The following is a 19,018-nucleotide window of genomic DNA, read 5'->3' as shown; positions in this document are numbered from 1 at the left end:
ATGGGTTGTCTTTTCATTTTGTTGATGGTTTCCTTTGCTGTGTAAAAATTTTTTAGTTTGATGTGGTCCCGTTTGTTTATTCTCTCTTTTGTTTCCCTTGCCTGAGGAGATATATCAAAAAAATATATGTCCAAGATTTTACTGCCTATGTTTTCTTCTAGGATTTTAATGGTTTCGAGTTTAATGTTAAAGTCTTTAATCCATTTTGAGTTTATTCTTGTGTGCAGTGTACAAGGTGGTCTAGTTTCCTTTTTTTGCATTTATCTGTCCAATTTTCCCTACACCATTTATTGAATAGACTACCTAATTCAAAAGAATATATGCACCCCTATGTTCATATATTTACAATAGCTAAGATTTGGAAGCAGCCCAAGTGTCCATCAGTAGATGAGTGGATAAAACATCTGTGGTACATTTACCCCATGGAATACTACTCGGCCATAAAAAGGAAGAACATTTTACACTTTGGGACAGCATAGATGGACCTGGAGAGCATTATGCTAAGTGAAATAAGCCAGTCAGAGAAAGACAAGTACTGTATGATTTCGCTCATATGTGGAATTTAATGAGCTAACTGAACTAACAAGCAAAATAGAGGCAGATTCATAGATAGAGAGCAGGCAGACAGCTCTGGTGGTGGTGGTGCGGGGTGTTGAGGGGTGGAGGCATTGAGCAAAAATGAAAAAAGAGAACTCATGGTCATGGGCAACAGTGTAGTGATGGTGGTGGGGAGGAATGAAAGTGGGTGTAGGTGGCAAAAAAATAAAGAAAAAATAATAATACAGGTATCTGGGCCTCAAATTACAGCTGTTGAATCAGGATCTTCAGATCAGAGCCTTTTTTAAAAAAAAAACAAACAATTCTTTGGACAAGGTAAATTTGGGAAACTTTGCTAAGTAACACACCCTCTCTTACCCAGGGGTGACCTAACTCATGCCTCTGCTGGGCGAGGCTGAGGGCAGCATTCCTCGGGGGAAAAGTGTTTTTCTGTCTAAAACCCAATAGTGGTAATAATACTAATCATCATCAACTGTGCGCCAGACACTATCCTGGGGGCTTTTCATTTTTTATTATCTCATGTAATCTTCCCAATAACTTAATGAAATATGGGCTACTATTGTCTCTGTTTTTTCAGATGGGGAGGCAGGAAGAAGGGAAGTTAAGTGACTCGTTCAAAGGCACACTGGCAGATCTAGGTCAGAACTTGGGCTCTGGCTCCTCAGCTATGTCTCTTCTCCATTACACATCACTAATCCTGGCACCTTGAGTCAACCAGCTGCATATTCCAGTTGGGAGCTTACCGGCCCAATTCAAACCACCACCACCCCAAGGAAAGGGGAAAGCAGAGGGACCTGAAATTTGTCTTAAACTCTAGTGGGTGTGTGCATGAGGAATGAAGTTCTGGAAAGCGTAGGAGGACGCTGACCCCTCCCTCATTTGGTCCTCAGGTACTGGAACTCCTTAAGCAACCTGGTAGCATCCTTGCTGAACTCCGTGCGCTCCATCGCCTCCCTGCTGCTGCTCCTCTTCCTCTTCATCATCATCTTCTCCCTCCTGGGGATGCAGCTCTTCGGAGGAAAGTTCAACTTTGATGAGATGCAGACCCGGAGGAGCACATTTGATAACTTCCCCCAGTCCCTCCTCACCGTGTTTCAGGTATGGACTCTCCTCTGCTGGGATTATGACCGGGAGGGTGATTGAGTGGTGGGGGGAGGAGGCAGAGGGGAGCAGGAAGAAGGGGCCTTGGCAAGGTGGTGGGAAGTGTCACCCTTGCATGGGCAGCCTCAGGCAATAGATCAGCCATGGAGGGTCCGTGCCCAGGAGAACCTTGAGTTCCTTCTATAGTTTCCCCTACCCAAAGCCCCCCATGGAATTTCACTGTTGGGTGGACCATTGAAAAGAGATCTAATTGAGAGGTTTGAAAACTCTTTCTTAGCTATGGGACCCTTTATTAAAATAAATTCTACATGGAAGCCCAAAATATAAACAAATAAAAGCAGACTGCTCTGTTGTAGGAGGGAAGGATGGAGTTCTGTGTTTCTATCCACCATGCTTGTCCCTAGGAAAATATAACTAGCCCATCAACTTTGTGATTTTGCAGATATTTTGGCTTAGGGCAAAGCTAAAGTAGCACTTGTCTAAGCTTAAAAGTAGATTGATTTACAGATAAAAATGAATAAAAATGTGGATGTTGCCAGAATCTTAAAGCAGGGACCCAGATGACTAATGTTTGGAGAGAACCGGGTAGTGGATTACTCTCCGGATGAGCACATTCATATCTGTGAAGAGCCCTTGATGCCTTAACCCAAGGAATGGCTAGTGGTGGCTATCTCGTGCACCCTCTGTGGGTAGCAGAAGATAGTTTGACCAGGAAGCCCTGTCTGTCACTCCTCAAATAATAATATGCCGGTGCTCATGCACTTTGTCTAAGGACAGGGTCAGCCTGCCAGGTCAATAGCACAGAGTCCCAGGGAGGAGAGCTGGGGGCCAGGAGGATGGCCAGGGTTGGAAAGAGACTTCGGGCGTTCTTGTTAGCGGAGCGGGGCAGGGCAGGGGAGTTTTGGGGTTTGCTGTTGGTCTAACGCTGTGTCCCTTATTGGTGGGAATGTGTCATTCAGATCCTGACCGGGGAGGACTGGAATTCGGTGATGTATGATGGGATCATGGCTTATGGCGGCCCCTCTTTTCCAGGGATGTTAGTCTGTATTTACTTCATCATCCTCTTCATCTGTGGAAACTGTATCCTTTGCTCCTGCCTCCCCACCCCTGCCGCCCACCCTCCCTCAGCTTACAGCACAATGTCAAATAGGTGTGCCCGTGGGTCCTGACTCAGGGCTGAAACTGGTTGCCCATCCACAGGGCCCCAGGCAAGTGGGGAAAGGCATGTTCTGGGGGAGAAAACAGTTCCCAGCCCAGTGCCACCTTAGCTGGAGGAGGGTCCTGGTGGAAGGAGCCAGGAGCTTTGGCACAGGCGGGATGTAAGTTCATCTTCCTGTGCTGTCCTGGCTGCGGCTCTGCCCATCTCCAGGAGGCGTGTTCTCATCGTAGTTGAGGTGAAAACACCCCTGCATTGCCTCGTGCAGCCACTCACACAGACGCCCCGGTGTCAGGCACCTAGATGCGGGCTGTCTGGCCGCCCTGGCTGCCCTGGTCTTATGGAGGCGGGAGAGTTCGATGACTGAACCTCATCCTTGAAATGACCCTCCTGCTTTCTGGTCAGTGTCCCTCCCTCTGAAGCCACTCTCTGGGACTTTGGTCACAGGCAGAACTGGACAGGCCTCACCAGGCAGGCCTGGCAGGTCCGTGGGCAATGTTTTAGGGCCTCACATGTGGGCACTCCTCCCTGCCCTGGTCGGAAACCTGTAAGGTTGTGTGCAGAGGCGGGTAGCCAAGTAGACTTGGGTCTAAATCACAGCTAAATGTAGTGCAGGAAGCATGGGCCCTGGCCCCACACACAGGCTGGGCAACTGCTGCAAATGACAAACTGGGGTGAGAAAGTGATAGTACCTGCCACTCAGTGGGTCATTGTGAGGGTCAGTGGGGTGAGGCCCAAAGGCAGGTGCCCAGCAGCATCTTGGACAAGCCCTCATCCCCCGGTTGTGGTTTCCCTGTGTGTGAAATGGTGTGACTTTTGGGTGCCTGGGGGTGGAGGTCAGACTTAACAGATGGTAAGGGCTGTTTAGCGATCCTTTCTTTGCTTCTGTAGTTCTCTGACCCACAGTGTTTCCATTCAAGGTTGGTGGTGGAGGGAGACGAAGAGGGCAAACAGCCACTTCAGTTGGGACATGCCAAGCTTTGGCCAGCTCCACCTGACCCTCCAAGGGTCTTTGTATGGGCCGCTCACATTGAGAGTTGGCAGGGATATCAGGCCGCCTCCTCAGTGCCCGATTACAATGAACAGCTCTTAAGAGCCTTCTGCATTCTGTTAGAGACAATGCTGTTTATAATGTCAATTACAGCCAGTCATCTCTGTGGGGAAACCATTACTGAAACCCAGCAATTAAAGAGCAAGGCAGGGCTCACTGCCTCCCTCCCTCCCTGCTCTAGCCTGAAAGCCAGCCTGCTCTCTACCCCTTAGAAAATTCCAGGTAGCTAGTAGGGTGATGGGGAGGGACAGGGATGGAGGAGGGACACCCCTGAGCTCACTGCCCCTCAAAGTGAGTCACTGTTGAGCTCTCTCTGTGGGGAACTCTACCCCTGCATGTTCTGCCCCCTCCCTGTCCCCTGTGCCCACTGGAATCCCAAGGCCAAGGGTCATTTTCTTTAAGAACGGACACAAACAGATATCCTACTGAATGTGTTCTTGGCCATTGCTGTGGACAACCTGGCTGATGCTGAGAGCCTCACATCTGCCCAAAAGGAGGAAGAAGAAGAAAAGGAGAGAAAGAAGCTGGCCAGGTAACCCTCTAAGCTGACCCAGGCCCGGGGCCCCCACGTCCAGCTCTGAATGCCATTCTCAATGGTGGTAAAGAGAGGTGTGGGCACGCCCTCTGTTAGCCTGTGTCCCTCCCAGAAGGGCACTGGGTTTAGGACCTCCTAGAGTAGGTTGGGCCTCTCCCCTAATGCCTAGGCATCGTTCCAAAGTGGGGACCATGATGAATTTTAGCTTCTGGGAAGTGGCTGCATTGTCCCACCTGTCTAGGAAGCTAGGGTTTTCTCCTTTGAGAAAAGGAGTCATCGTAGATAAGGGGAGCAAAGGATGGGAGGGTGGGAGGCACCCACTTGGAGAAATGCACCTTCAGGTGAAAGAGAGATTCCCCCTCACTGTTTTGAAGGCAAAATCGGGCCCTGCATTGTCTTCTGTCATTGTCTAGATGGGACTGTCCTAGGCCACATATCTGCTGAGTACTGAGCAGAGTTCTCCAGGAGCCCATCCTGAATGAGATCCAGAACCTTTCTCTGACTTAGGGGCTGGAGAAGGCCAACCGAGTACCCAGCTTAGCAAGGTGTGGCCAGGAGCCAGGTCCTGGGCCCAGCCCAGTAGCATTTGCGATTGAGCTGCACATGGCCTGTGCCCTGGGTGAAGGAAGACAGACATAGGCACAGAGAATCTGCTCCCCCTGGCCCCCAACAGACCACAGGCAGTTCCCTATCCCTGCTCCCTATCAGTCCAGTAAACATCCCTTTATGTTTTTCTCCTGCTGACCGGCCAGGACTGCCAGCCCAGAGAAGAAACAGGAGGCGGTGGAGAAGCCGACAGTGGAGGAGACCAAGGAGGAGAAAATCGAGCTGAAATCCATCACAGCTGACGGAGAGTCCCCACCCACCACCAAGGTGAGTGGCCACCTCCTTCCAGGAGCTGGGAGGGGAGGCAGGGACCGTCCCAGGCTAGACACCCACGGAAAAGAGCAAGGGTGAAAAGAGGCTCGGTGGGCTAAGGTCAGCGAGGGTGGAGCAGGAGAGCAGGAACGTGAAGAGCGGATGGTGGTTGAATCCCAGCCTCTGTTAACGTCTCGAGGGTCTGCGCAAAGTAATGAGGGTCTATTTTTGAGACAATAGCTCAGCCACTGACTATAATGCAGCTTCAGGGCTACCCCAAGCCTCTGACACCTGGGACATGTCTAACTGGATTCTTCCTCCCCTCTCCCTTGGCTGCCTAGATTAACGTGGATGACCTGCAGCCCAATGAAAATGAAGACAAGAGTGTCTACCCCAACCCAGAAACGACAGGTACAGTTCCACTGCCTGACCCCGGGGGAGGCTGGGGGAGGGACCCAAATTCCACAGCCATATGAAAGTAACCTTGTATCAGGGACCAGTGGTTCCAGTCTTCCTCTACAGCACCTTCCATTCTGAATGTCTCAGGTCTCTGTACTTAAGCATTACCAGTTATCTTCTGGGGGAAACTGCTCCTGGTTTGCTCACAATAATAGTATAAGGTTAAATAAATTATGTTTGCGCGGTGCTTTCATGTCCTTTAGAAGATGGATTCTGTATACATTTAAGGTTTTATTATATCCTATGTTGTAAAATCATTATTAACTTTATATAATTCATTAGTCTAACATATGTCTCAGTATCATGTGCACTAAATAATAATAGTAAATTCCAAATCTGTCTTGTCCTTACTCAGGAGGCAGAGCTGAGTACAAGGACAGCTGCCGCCACAGATGTCCCACTTGTCGCTTTGCAAACTGCTTTCAGGTCTCTTATTATAAAAAGAGCTAGTACCAACTCATCTTCTCTCTGAGCTGTACAGTGGCAGGCAGTCTCCTTTGGGAGGGTTTGAATGTCAGAGTTCCTTAGGCCTCCCTCTAGGATTCACTTCTCTGCCTCCTGAAACCCCACATCCTGTACCAGCCCTGGGTCTGCCTCCTTTTACCTACAATTGAAGATATTAGCACCAGCTTCAAGCTTGCAGTCAGTTACACACAATAAGGGACTATTGGTTTCACTGACATTTCCTTCTCTGTATAGGTTAGGCCGTATTTGGGTTGGTAGCCACATTAGGAAGCTGGCAACCTTCTGCATTTATAAGCAAAACTAGGTTTTCCTTTTGCTTTCCCTCCACTGGTTCTCTGCTGGATTCTCTGCAAGGACACCAGCAGCCACCTTCTCGCGTCCCAGGGAAGCAGGCTGCTTGCTGTCATTCCATTCTCTCACCTCCCTCTGCAAGGGAAATAAGTCTGGGCTTCCTGGGGCTTAGACAGAAGAGCAGGGAGGGTGTTTCCAGGTGCTGGGCACTAGGTCTTCTGAAGTGTTAAAACCCTTCGGGGTGGAAACTCTCACAGAATTTCAAAGACATAGAAAAATATTGGCCAAATGCAATGGGAGGATTTAGTCTTGATCCTGCATGACCAAATAGGCTTGGAAATGACATTGTTTTAGATAATTGGGGGAAATTGCATATGGACTGGGAACTACATGATTTAAGTAGTTTTTCTTAATCTTGTTAGTATAATGATACCATTGTACTTCTGTTTTTAAAATACTGAAGTGTTTATAGCTGCAGTCTAAAATATTTAGAGATCACTTTAAAATAATCCAATTTTTAAAAAATGGGAACAGGAGAAGTAAATGAAACAAGATGGGCAAACTGTCAATAGTTGGTGGAGCTGGGTATGGAGGTCCACCATGCAAGGCTCTCTATGTGTAGGATTATTATAAGGAAGATTATTATTATTAAAGTTTAAAAAGAAAGACAGTAATAAAACAAATCTCTCTGGGCCATAAGCAGAGCCCGCCCCACCTGCCCGTGGCTTCAAGAGGCTGCCCTGCACAAGCTCTTTTCTCTACAAGGTGGTGGGGCAGATACACACCTATGACAGTAGCCTCAAACTCTGTCATTTTATTATACTCATGGCTTTTGTCTTCTCTGTTGCTCTAATGAAATAAAAAAGAAGCAGGTCCAGGGGAGAAAGGACTGATGAGGACCCTGTTGCCATCTTGTCAGCCATCATAGAAGTGTCTATCTGTTGGCCCAGCTTTAAGGATTCTTGGAAAGGTTTTGCTTCTAAACTGAAAATCTATTCCCACACTCTGCTGATTCCTCAGGATTCTTGAGATTTTTTTAGGACATGCCCTTTTCCCTGATCATATGCCATACTTCTCTACCCTCCTTCATACCAAGGCCTTTGTCTCCTTTGGTCCCAAGCTTCTACTCCCTCTGGTCCATAGATAACTGAGGCTGTCCTGCCTCAGCTGCCCCAATCACGATTCAGGCCTTTAAAACCAACTCTTAAGTCCCCCTCCCCCATTTGTTCACGATCTCTGGTTTCCGTTTTCTCACCCAAGGACAGAACACTCTTTTTTTTTTTTTTTAAATTTCAGAGAGAGGAAGGGAGAGGGAGAGAGAGAGAGACGTCAACAATGAGAGAATCATTGATTGGCTGCCTCCTGCACCCCCGATATTGGGGATCAAGCCCGCAATCTGGGCATGTGCCCTGAGGAATCAAACCATGATCTCCTGGCTCATAGGTCCATGCCTCTGCCTCTGCAAAGCTGCTCCTGCCTCCTTTAGTACCAGGTGCATCAGACACCCCCGGTGACTCCTCCAAGGTCACTTGACCTGTTGTCTCTTCTTGTCAGAATCTTGTTCCTGCCTCTTTCTCCGCTGACCTGCTGTTGTCCTCCCAAACACTGCCCTTTCTGCTTTTGAAGCTTATGTGCAGCTCGCCCCTGCTGTGCCCCTTGGGAGACAGCTCTGGTGAGCATTGTCCTGTCCCACCTTCCACCAGGCTTCCAGAGAGAAAAGGGACAATGCCAGAGCGCTTCTGCTCCCTCTGCCATCACCCCTCTCTGCAGGCTGTTGTGTTTACTTGTCCAGGTTGCACCCAAAGGCGTGCGTGGAGCAGCTGAGTGGGGCCTAACCTGCAGCCTTCACGCTGCTGGCCAGGGCCTCTGCCCTCCCATGAACGCTGGGAGGAGGGGCCTGTTTCTAATTCGCAGAGCAGCCATACAGGCCCATGTTGGCCAGTCAGTCCTTCCCTCTTGGTTTAATCTCCAAAGCTCACGGGTTGATTTTAGCCTTCCATCTTGGTATATACAAGCTTTTAGAAGCATCTGCTTGCCCAGGAAGGAAAGCATTGTGCCAAGATTCTGTTTTTATGTAATTGATTGATTGATTTGAGTGAACAGACACAAGTTCTTAAGAGTCACTAAGGACTTAAAATTAACAAGCACAATGAAGAAGAAATGTATAGTACCAGATTAGATGTTGTGGCAGACACTTGAATTGCTGCAAGGGGTTCGAGGAGGAGAGCAGTAAGGTGGGGTTACATCAGGGAGGCTTCATGGGCAAGGGTGGTCTTGACTGGGCTTTGAGTTCAAAGAGTTGGAGAAGGAAGAAGTTATTTCAGAACCATACTATTGTCATAGACACAGAGCTGGAAGAAACCTTGGAGATATTCTTTCACTTAATAACTACTTAGCAAGCACCTACTGTGTGCCAGGCATCGTGGCAGGCACCGAGATACTGCTCTCCTGCAGCTGACACTTCAGAGGGGAGACAGACAATGAGCAAAAAGCAAACCAGCCAGAAAGGTAGCATCAGGCACTAAAACCACGGGCTGTGACTGAACCACTGGGCTGCTGCTTTGGCTGTAAAGTCAGTGAAGGCCTCTTTGAGGAATCAACCTTCGGGCTGAAACCTGAAGGAATCATGTGGAATTCTGAACCAGACATATGGAAATTGAAGGGAAAAGCTATCTAGGTGGAGGGTCTAGCAAGTGCACAATCTCAGAGGTGGAATGCATTTGTCTAAGGAGGAATCCAAAGAGGCCAGTGTGCTTGCAGCAGAGAGAACAAAGGGGCCGGGGCTAGGTCAGAGCAGATGCCCAGGCAGGCTACTGAGAGAGCATGCAGGATTCCTCGTGAGGAACTTGGGAAAGCACAAAGCTAGTAAATATGTTTTTCTATAAACACAAATGATTAAGATAAGCATTAAATTACCTATGATCAAATTATCATGAATAAGGAAGTGTTGGGTATTTGGAGCAAAACTGAATAGAATACAAACAGCTAGGCAGAAACTTAAGATCCTTACTTAAATTTCACTTGTAAATATCATGATTTAGGTCAACTCTGGTTTTACTTTATTTTGCTTTAAGTGAAAGAGTTTACCTTTCTTTTACATACCCAGGTTTGGTATAGAGGCTTCTACGCTTGGCCTATACACAGTTCTTCATCTTGTGCCTCTCTCCTGCTGAAAATATTAATTGCATTGTTGGTCAACTCTAATTACTCTAGGAAAAGAATCTGATTTATTTAATCTATATTCAGCTGCTCCTCCAAAAAAGCCTTGAGTCCCAAAACGCTTCTTGCTTGATAAAGAGCCACATTCTGTGCCAGGTGGTTTTTCTCTGGCTTCATTTTAACCAGAGGTGATCCTGCAGAGCATTGCTAGTCCATAACACCACTTCCCAAACTCTCTGTCCAACCAGTTTAGTCTCCACCTGATCTTCTTTTGTAAATTCCCCTTTCTTATGAAGCCTACGTTGGTGTAGAAGTTTAATCATCAAAAAATAAGGGCCCCCTGGCTGGATGGCTCAGTTGGTTGGAGCATTGTCCCATGCACCAAAAGGATGGGGGTTTGATTCCCTGTCAGGGCACATACCTAGGTTACGGGTTTGATCCTAGTTGGGGTGCGTCCAGGATGCAACCAATCCATGTTTCTCTCTCACATGGATGTTTCTCTCCCTCCCTCCCTCCCTCCCTCTTTCTCTAAAATCAGTAAAAAACATTTCCTCAGGTGAGGATTTAAAAAAGAAAGAAAGAAGGGCTACTATGTGCCAGCATGGTTTTTCTCTCCAGGGTTTTCAGTGCATAAAGAAATGGAAGAGGTAGAAGTGAAGGGAGTAATCCAAAAAACCCAAATATATATATATATAGCAATAGTGTGGTGATAGCCAGAGGGAAGGGTGGTGGGGGGTAGGTGGAGGGCAAAGGGGAATAAATGGGGACAGAGGCTTTGCTTGGGGCTATGGGCCACAATGCAGTGTGCAGATGGTGTTTTGTTGAGTTGTACACTTGAAACCTGTATGGTTTTATGAATCGATGCCACCCCAATAAATTCAATAAAAAAATAAGAAGAAGAATAAAATAGCCAGCATATAAGGTATTGTGTCCTAAGTGCCAAGTGAATGTGGGAAGCTGAAGGTGCTGCTGGAATCCACAGGTTACTCCCTAGATCCCAGGCTCGCAGGAAAGCCAGGTGAGCCATGCTGTCTGTGGGAATCCTGGTAGCCCTGCAGAGAGGGAGTTGAAGGGCAGTTCCAACAGGGAGACTGTGCAGAAAGGAGAAAGCCCACAGTGAGTGTAGTGTATGCATTTCCTGGGGCTACCACAACAGATTACTAGACAGCAGAAATGTATTCCCTCACATTCTGGAGCCAAGGAGTCTGAAATCAAGGTGTTGGCAGGGCCACACTCCCTCTGAAGGCTCTAAGAGAATCCCTCCTTGCCTCTTCCTAGTTTCTGCCGGCTGATGGCAGTCCTTGGTGTTCCTGGCTTTTAGCTGCATCACCCGTCTCTGCTTCTGTCTTCGTGTGGCCTTCTCTCTGTGTGTGTCTGTGTCTCTCCCTAGCAGGATGACACTCCTTGGATTTAGGACCCACCTTAGTCCAGTATGACTTCATCATAACTAATTATACCTGCAAAGATGCTATTTTCAGAATGAGGTCACATTCTGAGTTTCCAGGAGGGCATGAATTTTATGGACATTATTTAACCCAATACAGAGAGTGTTCGGAATAGTTTGATGTGAGTGGAAATTCTGTCAGGGCAATAGCCGCCTGCAAAGATTAGGCTGAGAGATATGCTAAGCACTTATTTAAAGGTAAGCGTCTCTCCTGTGGAAAAAAACAACAGCTAGCATTTATATACCATTTGCTATGTGAACCATTCGGAAATACGGATGGACTATTACCCCATCTTACAGATGGGGAAACTGAGGCACAGAGATACTAAATAAAATCCCCATAGCCAGAAAGAAACAGAGCCAAGGCATTGACTGAAGAGTCCATGCTCTTAATTCCCATTCCCCTTCTAAACATTTTAAATGCATTTGATCAGAACAGAGCATGCACGGGTCTCCTTCCATGAGCAGTGAGCTTGCAAGCAAAGGGAGAAGTCATTTGCCTTTGGTGCACATTAAATGTTGCGGTCAGCGTTATTGCCCCATTATCCCTACAGCTCATGATTTTTTGTATTTTCAGGAATGGGGAGAGTGTTGATTTAAACTCCTGGAATCTGTAAGGATGGGGTTGTTTGCAAGGGATCCCACAAGCCAACTAAGCCATGCCCTTTCCCCTACCTGGCAGTGCCCTAGTCTAACCTGGTCTCCTTTTCTAGTGCCTTACAACTAGGATGATCAACCATCCCAAACTGCGTGGGACTGAGGGGTTTCCTGGGATGTGGGAATTTCAGTTTAAAAACCAGTCCAGTCCTGGGAAAACAGGCATGAGTCAGTCACCCTGCTTACAACCCCCTTATCATGTGCTGCATCAGGAGAGTCTTCCTCTAACAGAGATGAACTCCAGCAGTGCCCACAAGGAGAGAGCCGAGTGTCTGTCTTGGTTGGTACCCTGTGTTTTCAGAAATACAAGTGATGTCTTGATTCTTGTCAGTAGGAAGGTCTCTGAAAGTAGGCAGAGCAGTGGTAAAAGTAACTGGGAGTAGTGGAGTTATTTAGAAGGTGCTTTTTTTCTTACAGGAGAAGAGGAGGAGGAGGAGCCTGAGATGCCTGTGGGCCCTCGCCCACGCCCTCTCTCTGAGCTGCACCTTAAGGAAAAGGCAGCGCCCATGCCTGAAGCCAGTGCATTTTTCATCTTCAGCCCCACCAACAGGTGTGTGAGCACAGGGGGGAAGGTGGGGCTCTGCTCTCCCCATGATCCAAGACCAGCAGGTGCCAGCCTGTGGGTAGAGCCTGGGACTGCCCCAGCTCCCCACAACTTGTGTGAAGAGAGGGACAGGCTTTGTCTCTCAGCGTGTGAAATGCATTATTCCACTATAAGGTCAGCTGTCATTCCTACTATCGTTTCTTTGTAGGTTATCTGCCCCTTATCTCTTTTTAGGGAAAAGGGTTCTGGATTTCGCATCGGAAGGCCTGTGTATATTTTTCTCTTCATTTTTTGAAATATGTAAACTCTATTTCTATTCTTTTGGTGATTATTCTTGGTAATTAGTATGTCTATTTAACTTAACAAAGTGTAAAGCTAAACAGGATCTTTAACTTTGTGCAAAATATCCTTAACTTCTTCCAAATAGAAGGAGCTTAGACTGTTTTAACTCTTCTCAACCCCTCCTGCCTTACATGTTATTGTTGATTAGTGTTTAGTCCTGACCTTTATTTTTAACCCAAGTTAGACATTATTATCAGCATCAGTACTGTTATATAGACAGTGTATGTTTGGGTTTACGTACAACTTACCAGTCCATCCTTCTGCAATCATTGTTTTCCTTCTTAAAGTACATTCTTTTCTTCTCTTTTTTTAAATGGCACTTTTTTTTTTTTTTTTACTTTTCAGTTACAGTTGACATACAATATTATATTAGTTTAAGGTGTTCTAAAGTACATTCTTTAGAAGTTCCTGTAGTTCCTTTATGACAAATTCATTTGGCCTCTGTTTACCTATAGTTGTTTTCATTTCTTTTTTTGTTTGTTTGATACTGAAATTTGACTCTTTTATTTTAACTTTTCAGTTTCCACCCATATATTTGGATATGTACACATGTTAGTTTTCATCAATCAGTTTTTTGGGGAGTTTTTTTGTTTGTTTTTTTAATCCTCACCTGAGGATATTTTTTCCATTGCTTTTCAGAAAGAGTGGAAGCGAGGGAGGGAGGGAGAGAGAGGGAGAGAGAGACACATCAATTCGAGAGAGAGACACACATCAATTGGTTGCTGCCCGCGTGAACTCCAGCTGGGGCAGGGGATTGAGCCTGCAACTGAGGTACATGCCCTTGATCAGAACTGAACCCAAGACCCTTCAGTCCTCGGGCAAAGGCTCTAACCACTGAGCCAAACCAGCTAGGGCCATCAATCAGTTTTATTTAATTTATTTTTATTGTCAAAAGTATTACAGATGTACCCTTTTTCCCCTCACTGACCCCCTCCAGCCTGCACCCTCCCCAAGGCCTTCACTGCATTATTGTCTGTGTCCATGGGTTATGCATATATGCATATAAGTTCTTTGGTTAATCTATTCCCACCGCCCTCCCCCCTTCCTTCTCAGATTCGTCAGTCTATTCCTTGCTTCTATGTCTCTGTATCTATTTTGTTTATTTTGTTCATTAGATTCCACATATGAATGAAATCATGTGATACTTGTCTTTTTCATTTTTTGTCTTAAAAATAATTTTGTTGTGCACACAATTTTGGATTGACGGGTTTTGTCCCTCAGCACGTTAAATGTACTATTCTACTATAAAATTAGCTGTTATTCCTAATTCCTACTATCATTTCTTTGTAGGTAATCTCCCCTTATCTCTAGCTCCTATTACACAGAATAAATTGCCTCAGCAGAGTGTAGGTTCAGCCATCCTCTCAGCAGCCACATCTCTGGGTAGCTCTGTTGTTCCCAGTACGTAAAAATATGAAGTAGATCTCAAAGTGGGTTTTTTTAATGATGAGGAAAAGAAGTCCCCCAACAAAAGCCAAGTTGTTAATGTCACAACAGTATTTGAAAATTTAGAAATTTGCAAAGGTCTCAGATGTAACTTTCTAAAATGTCAAAAGTCTGCTGTCAGCAAAAGGGCTTTAGAATGGCAAAGTTCTGTGCAGACATGCCTCGTGGTGGGGGCAGGGTTGTGGCTGTCATTATCTAGTAGCAGTAAGACTTTAGGCTGAAGCATCCACCCTCCAAATTGACCTTCTGTGCGCTGAAGAGAGGATCTGGGGCTCCTGAGACCCAGGGAGCTGCGTTCCTTGCCTTTCTGACATGATTCTCTCCCTCCCTTCTCCTTCCCTGCAGGTTTCGCCTACAGTGCCACCGCATTGTCAATGACTCGATCTTCACCAATCTGATCCTCTTCTTCATCCTGCTCAGCAGCATTTCCCTGGCTGCTGAGGACCCCGTCCAGCACACCTCCTTCAGGAACCATGTACGCATCCCTTTTGTTCTCTGCACCCCCTCCTCCCGGAATGTGACTGGGCCCACAGTTTCTGTTGCTGACCTCATTCCTCAATCAGGAGCCCAATTCCAAGTCTCATAGTCAAAGAAACAGCTCTTTAAGAGATTAAGGCTTTGGTAGAAACCATCTAAGAGCCACAAGTAAGAGAACATGTACCCAAATACCTCAGGCTGGCCTGATTGGCAAAGGTCGGGACTGTCATTGCCCTGCGGATGTTCCGCAGGACTCTCTGGTTTCCTGTAAACTTAGTAAAAGAGTAACCACGAATCCTGGCTTGCTCCCAGGATACCCTGACCAGGCCTAATCATTAGAGAGATGGGAGCACTGGCAGATAGGTGCCAATGATAGGGCTGACCTTATATAAAAGAGCGCTTTGGTGACCTTCTGTGCAGTAGAAAACTAAACTTGGAGGCCCACCCAAGGCTCCAGTGAACAACATTAAAGTCTAGAATAAGAATTGCTGTATCTCAAAGCCTCAAAACATATCCCAACCAGGTAGGCATGAAGAGAGGAGCCTACCAATCTAAAGCCATAGCTGTGCAAACCACTTGATGGTTCCACTTGGCCAGAGCATTTTTACTGAGAAGGGAATTGGCCCTAGCTCCCATCCACTGAAATATAATAAAACATGAAACCAGGCAGCCTGTCCCAGCCTGGGTGGGCCTCAACCAGAGGATGCACCCTCCTGTGCCCCAAAGGACACAACCCCAGCGTAGATTTCCACCAACCTGGAAAGCTGGCTGAGTCATACAAGTGTCACTTAAGCACTTGCATCTTCCTGCAAGAGCAAACAAACCCCACTCTCTATCCTTTTGACAAGTCTTTATCTCAGTGGTCTGACTTGAGTTTGTAAGTATTGGATTAATGAGAAAAGCATCAAACTAGATGCTGTACAGACTCAGGACCAGTCAAAGCCTGCCCCGGAAGCTCCCCTCAAACATCTGGGGATGTCATCCAGAGCCACAAAGCTGCCTGAGGCCAGCCCACTCCAGGGTCCAGTGCTGTGTATGTGCCACCTCGTCTCCTAATTTGTCTCCACGTGGAAATGCTCACATGGCGTGTATCGTAGTTTTGGAGCATGATTCCCTTTCTGGTGAACAGCCACTGACTGACCTCTCCTCCGGACCTGCTTTCTCCTTTCCCTCCCCATTCCCACCGTGTTTCTCTTTGTTTTGCAGATTCTGTTTTATTTTGATATTGTTTTTACTACCATTTTCACCATTGAAATTGCTCTGAAGGTAAAGCCCACCCCTCCCCCCTGCTCCTCCTGTCCTCCTCCTGGCACTAGCTCTCTGCCGCTCTCTGTCCCTAACACACGTGTTCCTGTTGCTGTCCGGTTCCCTCTCTGAGCCACTAATCCAATTGTGCTTATTTTTCAGATCCTAGGCAATGCAGACTATGTCTTCACTAGTATCTTTACATTAGAAATTATCCTTAAGGTAATGCAACCTGAGAAATGCATTCTCTGTCTCTTTATCTGCCCTATCTGCCTCTTTTTTCTCTTGTTTCTCTCATTCTCTGTCTTTTACTCTCAAGTCTGAAATCAGAAGAATTAGTGCCCCTGGCATTGTGCTAATGCACTGCTCAGGCTCAGAAGCCAGAAGAAACCTACCCCCAGCCCTGCACCTGCCTCCTCTCCGCTTAGCATTTGGCTACCAGTGTCACTGCTGGTGCCGTCCTGCCACCAGGTCTGGCCCTGTGCCAGTCAGCAGTGCCCCCACACATGCCCACACACTCCCAAACATGCCCCCACACACCCACACACTCCTGCCCACACCATCTCTGGGCAAGTGACGACTGGCCCTGCTTGGAACTCTCCTGTGCAGAAGAGATGCCACACAAACTCTAAAGATGAAAAGCTCAGAGGCCAGGACAGAGTCACTTTGGTTACCCCCTTTGTTGCCCATTGCCAACACCTTCCTCAGTGCTTGCAGTGGACATGGGTATAACACAAGATTTAGGGCCAGTCTCCCCACTGAGAGCTTCTGATAGACAACTTCAGATTACTTCTGTACTCTCGGTTACCTGCTGAAAAGCTTTGTTGCAATGCCCCTTGCCCTGAGCATGGAGGAGGGAGAATTATGCTGGAAAGCTAAGGACAGGGGGTGAGAGCCAAGTGCTGAAAGAAGCTGGGTCCTCCAGGCCCAGGGCCCAGACTTGAGGACGCACAGGCCGGGCGGGTGAGCCGCTGGCAGCCCAGGTGCAGGCCGCTCGGCTACAGAAGTGCTACAGGGCCTGGCCCTGAACCACAGAGCCTGCCTCCGAGCAGCACTGGGATGAGGGGGCTTTTTCCAAGTAGTTTCTTATTTATATTAATACATAACTAATAGATTACTTATACTTATTTTATTATGATTTCTAAGTTCTTCCAGTATACTTCGAGCCTCTAAGCAATGCATCACCGTGCCAGTTCATGTGAGATGTAGGATGTGAGTTCTGAGACCCAGGCAAAGTGCATTTCAGCATTCGCCTCCTCTTAGAGCGAGGGCGTGGACTTTACCCTGACCCCAAACAGCCCCCAACAGAAGGGTCAAAGGCTCCAGAGCACATGTTTCCGCTTAGTGTCTTCCTGGGACACTCTTCTGGGATGCTCCTCCCAAGGGGCCAGGGTCCCTTTTCACCCTTCAGGTGGCTGATGCAAACCAGTGTCCACGCCTGACCCTGTGCCACGGCCAACCCCAGGCCCTTCTTTCCCTGGTGGATCTCCCAGGTCCTGACCCAGGCCTCTCCTGCACAGGATGTCTGTGCCATTCCCAGTTACAATTGGGGTGGGGCAGTTTCGTGTGCCTTTTTGTTGTTGTCCAGTTTCTGCCCCTGGTTCCAGCTAACGGGAGTGTTTCTCAGGTTTTCTCTCTGCTCAGCAGAGCAGATCTGGCCAGGTCTGGTTCCTGGGGTGGGGAGAGGGGGCCGAGGGTGGCCTGGTGCATTCAGAGATGGTGCCGAAGAGCCCCTTCCAGGAGGAGCTGATTTTTTCAGTCTTCAGACTCAGGGAGGCACACGAACACCACAATCCTTTCCTATGACAAGAAAAGCTCTGCAGCCCAGCTCTCAACACCCTCCACACAGTGCTTCCCTGTGGGTTTCAATGGTGCTATTGTTCCTTAAGCATTGCCATATAGGCAGAAGAGAAAGCTCTCTATACGAGCATTGTCGTGGCAAGACCCTGCCCTCCCTTCCCCCCCCCCCCCCCCCCCCCCCCCCCCCCCCGCCTCTTCCACTGTATTCCAATGTGCTTCTAAATTTAATGCCAACCCCAGTGCACTTCCCTGCGCCTCCTTCCCACCTGGACCCTCTGCCTGGCCTGAAGGCCTAGCATTCGGCCACAGCACAGACTCTCAGAAGAGAGGGGCATTTAGTCCCAGGAGCAGATGGAAGACCTGGGGATGTTTGGCCTTAAAAAGAAAAGGCTTGTAGGACACAACAGTTGGCTTGAATGATGCAGAGGCCTGTCACATAGAGGAGGGAGGAGCTGGAACCAGGACCAATGAGCAGAAATTACAAAAGATAAGATGCATTTAATAACTGGAACTACTTCCTCCTGAACAACTGAAGTGGTGGTCACCCTGTCTGGACAGAGGGGCCTTCCTGCCCTTCCAGGTCAGAGTCAGTGGTCCTGTATCCCACTGCTTTTAACTCCTCGGGCTGAAAATGCCAAGCAGGGGCTTTTCCTAGGTGAGGGCTTAGGACTTTCAGGAAGCAGGCACTGGATGGGCAGCAGTCAGCAAAACAGTACAGGAAGGACTTCGCACTGGGGGCCTGAGCCTGGCCTTTCTTGATGCCCTGAATGCCACCGGTAATTTTCAAGTAAATGCTCGAATTTTTGGCATCCCCTTGACCTTTCTTTTACAACCAGTCCTCCTCAGGCCCTGCCTGGCCATGTGCCCCCTACACACACACACACACACACACACACATACACACACACACACATTCCCCTGACAAAATGGGAGCCCAAATCAAAGCACAGAAGTTGGCTCTCTGAGCCCCAGTAATCCACCCAATGCGGGAATGCTTTCCCCTGAATGCAGATGGCTCTATTGGAGCTCAGCAGCATCCTAACAATATCCAAGGCGGGAGCAGACCCCGATACCTTCTCTGAGGTAAAGGGTGGGATGGCTAGGGAGGGCGCTCAGCCTTCAGCGGGCACAGAAGCACTTTGGTCAACATGAATCATGAGAGCCACCCAAGTCTGCTCTCTGGGGTCTTCACTGAGAGACAGGTCAGGCCTTGGGGAGAAATCTCCAACTATATTCCCCTGCAACTTTTTATATAATCTGCCCACTTCTAGGAACTATTGTAGGACACAGGTGCCTGAGTCCCCTGTGACCCCCTGCGGCAAGAGATAAATGGAAAGAATTAGGTTGCAAGAGCTATTTTTGCCAGTTTCCCCTGTGCTTGATTTTGAATTGCTCTGCAGACATGCTGCCCTGGGCATGCTCTGATCCAA

At 47.8% G+C, this 19,018-nt stretch overlaps 1 protein-coding gene across 1 annotated transcript in view; it reads left to right on the top strand.

Annotated features, from left to right (window-relative positions):
* Positions 1-19,018, top strand: part of CACNA1C (calcium voltage-gated channel subunit alpha1 C) — a 589,282-nt gene that overhangs the window by 484,113 nt on the left and 86,151 nt on the right. The window contains exons 15-22 of the mRNA XM_087814454.1: positions 1,449-1,656; positions 2,619-2,739; positions 4,284-4,398; positions 5,154-5,274; positions 5,601-5,670; positions 12,152-12,284; positions 14,412-14,541; positions 15,750-15,809. Coding sequence (XP_087670580.1) covers positions 1,449-1,656; positions 2,619-2,739; positions 4,284-4,398; positions 5,154-5,274; positions 5,601-5,670; positions 12,152-12,284; positions 14,412-14,541; positions 15,750-15,809 — 958 coding nt within the window. The remainder of the gene's footprint in view (positions 1-1,448; positions 1,657-2,618; positions 2,740-4,283; positions 4,399-5,153; positions 5,275-5,600; positions 5,671-12,151; positions 12,285-14,411; positions 14,542-15,749; positions 15,810-19,018) is intronic.

Source organism: Miniopterus natalensis, chromosome 2 (assembly GCF_054644295.1).
Source record: "Miniopterus natalensis isolate mMinNat1 chromosome 2, mMinNat1.hap1, whole genome shotgun sequence".
NCBI classification, from domain to species: Eukaryota; Metazoa; Chordata; class Mammalia; order Chiroptera; family Miniopteridae; genus Miniopterus; species Miniopterus natalensis.
The sequence above is the reverse complement of the archived record's forward strand: the minus strand, read 5'-3'. Positions and strand labels throughout refer to the sequence as shown.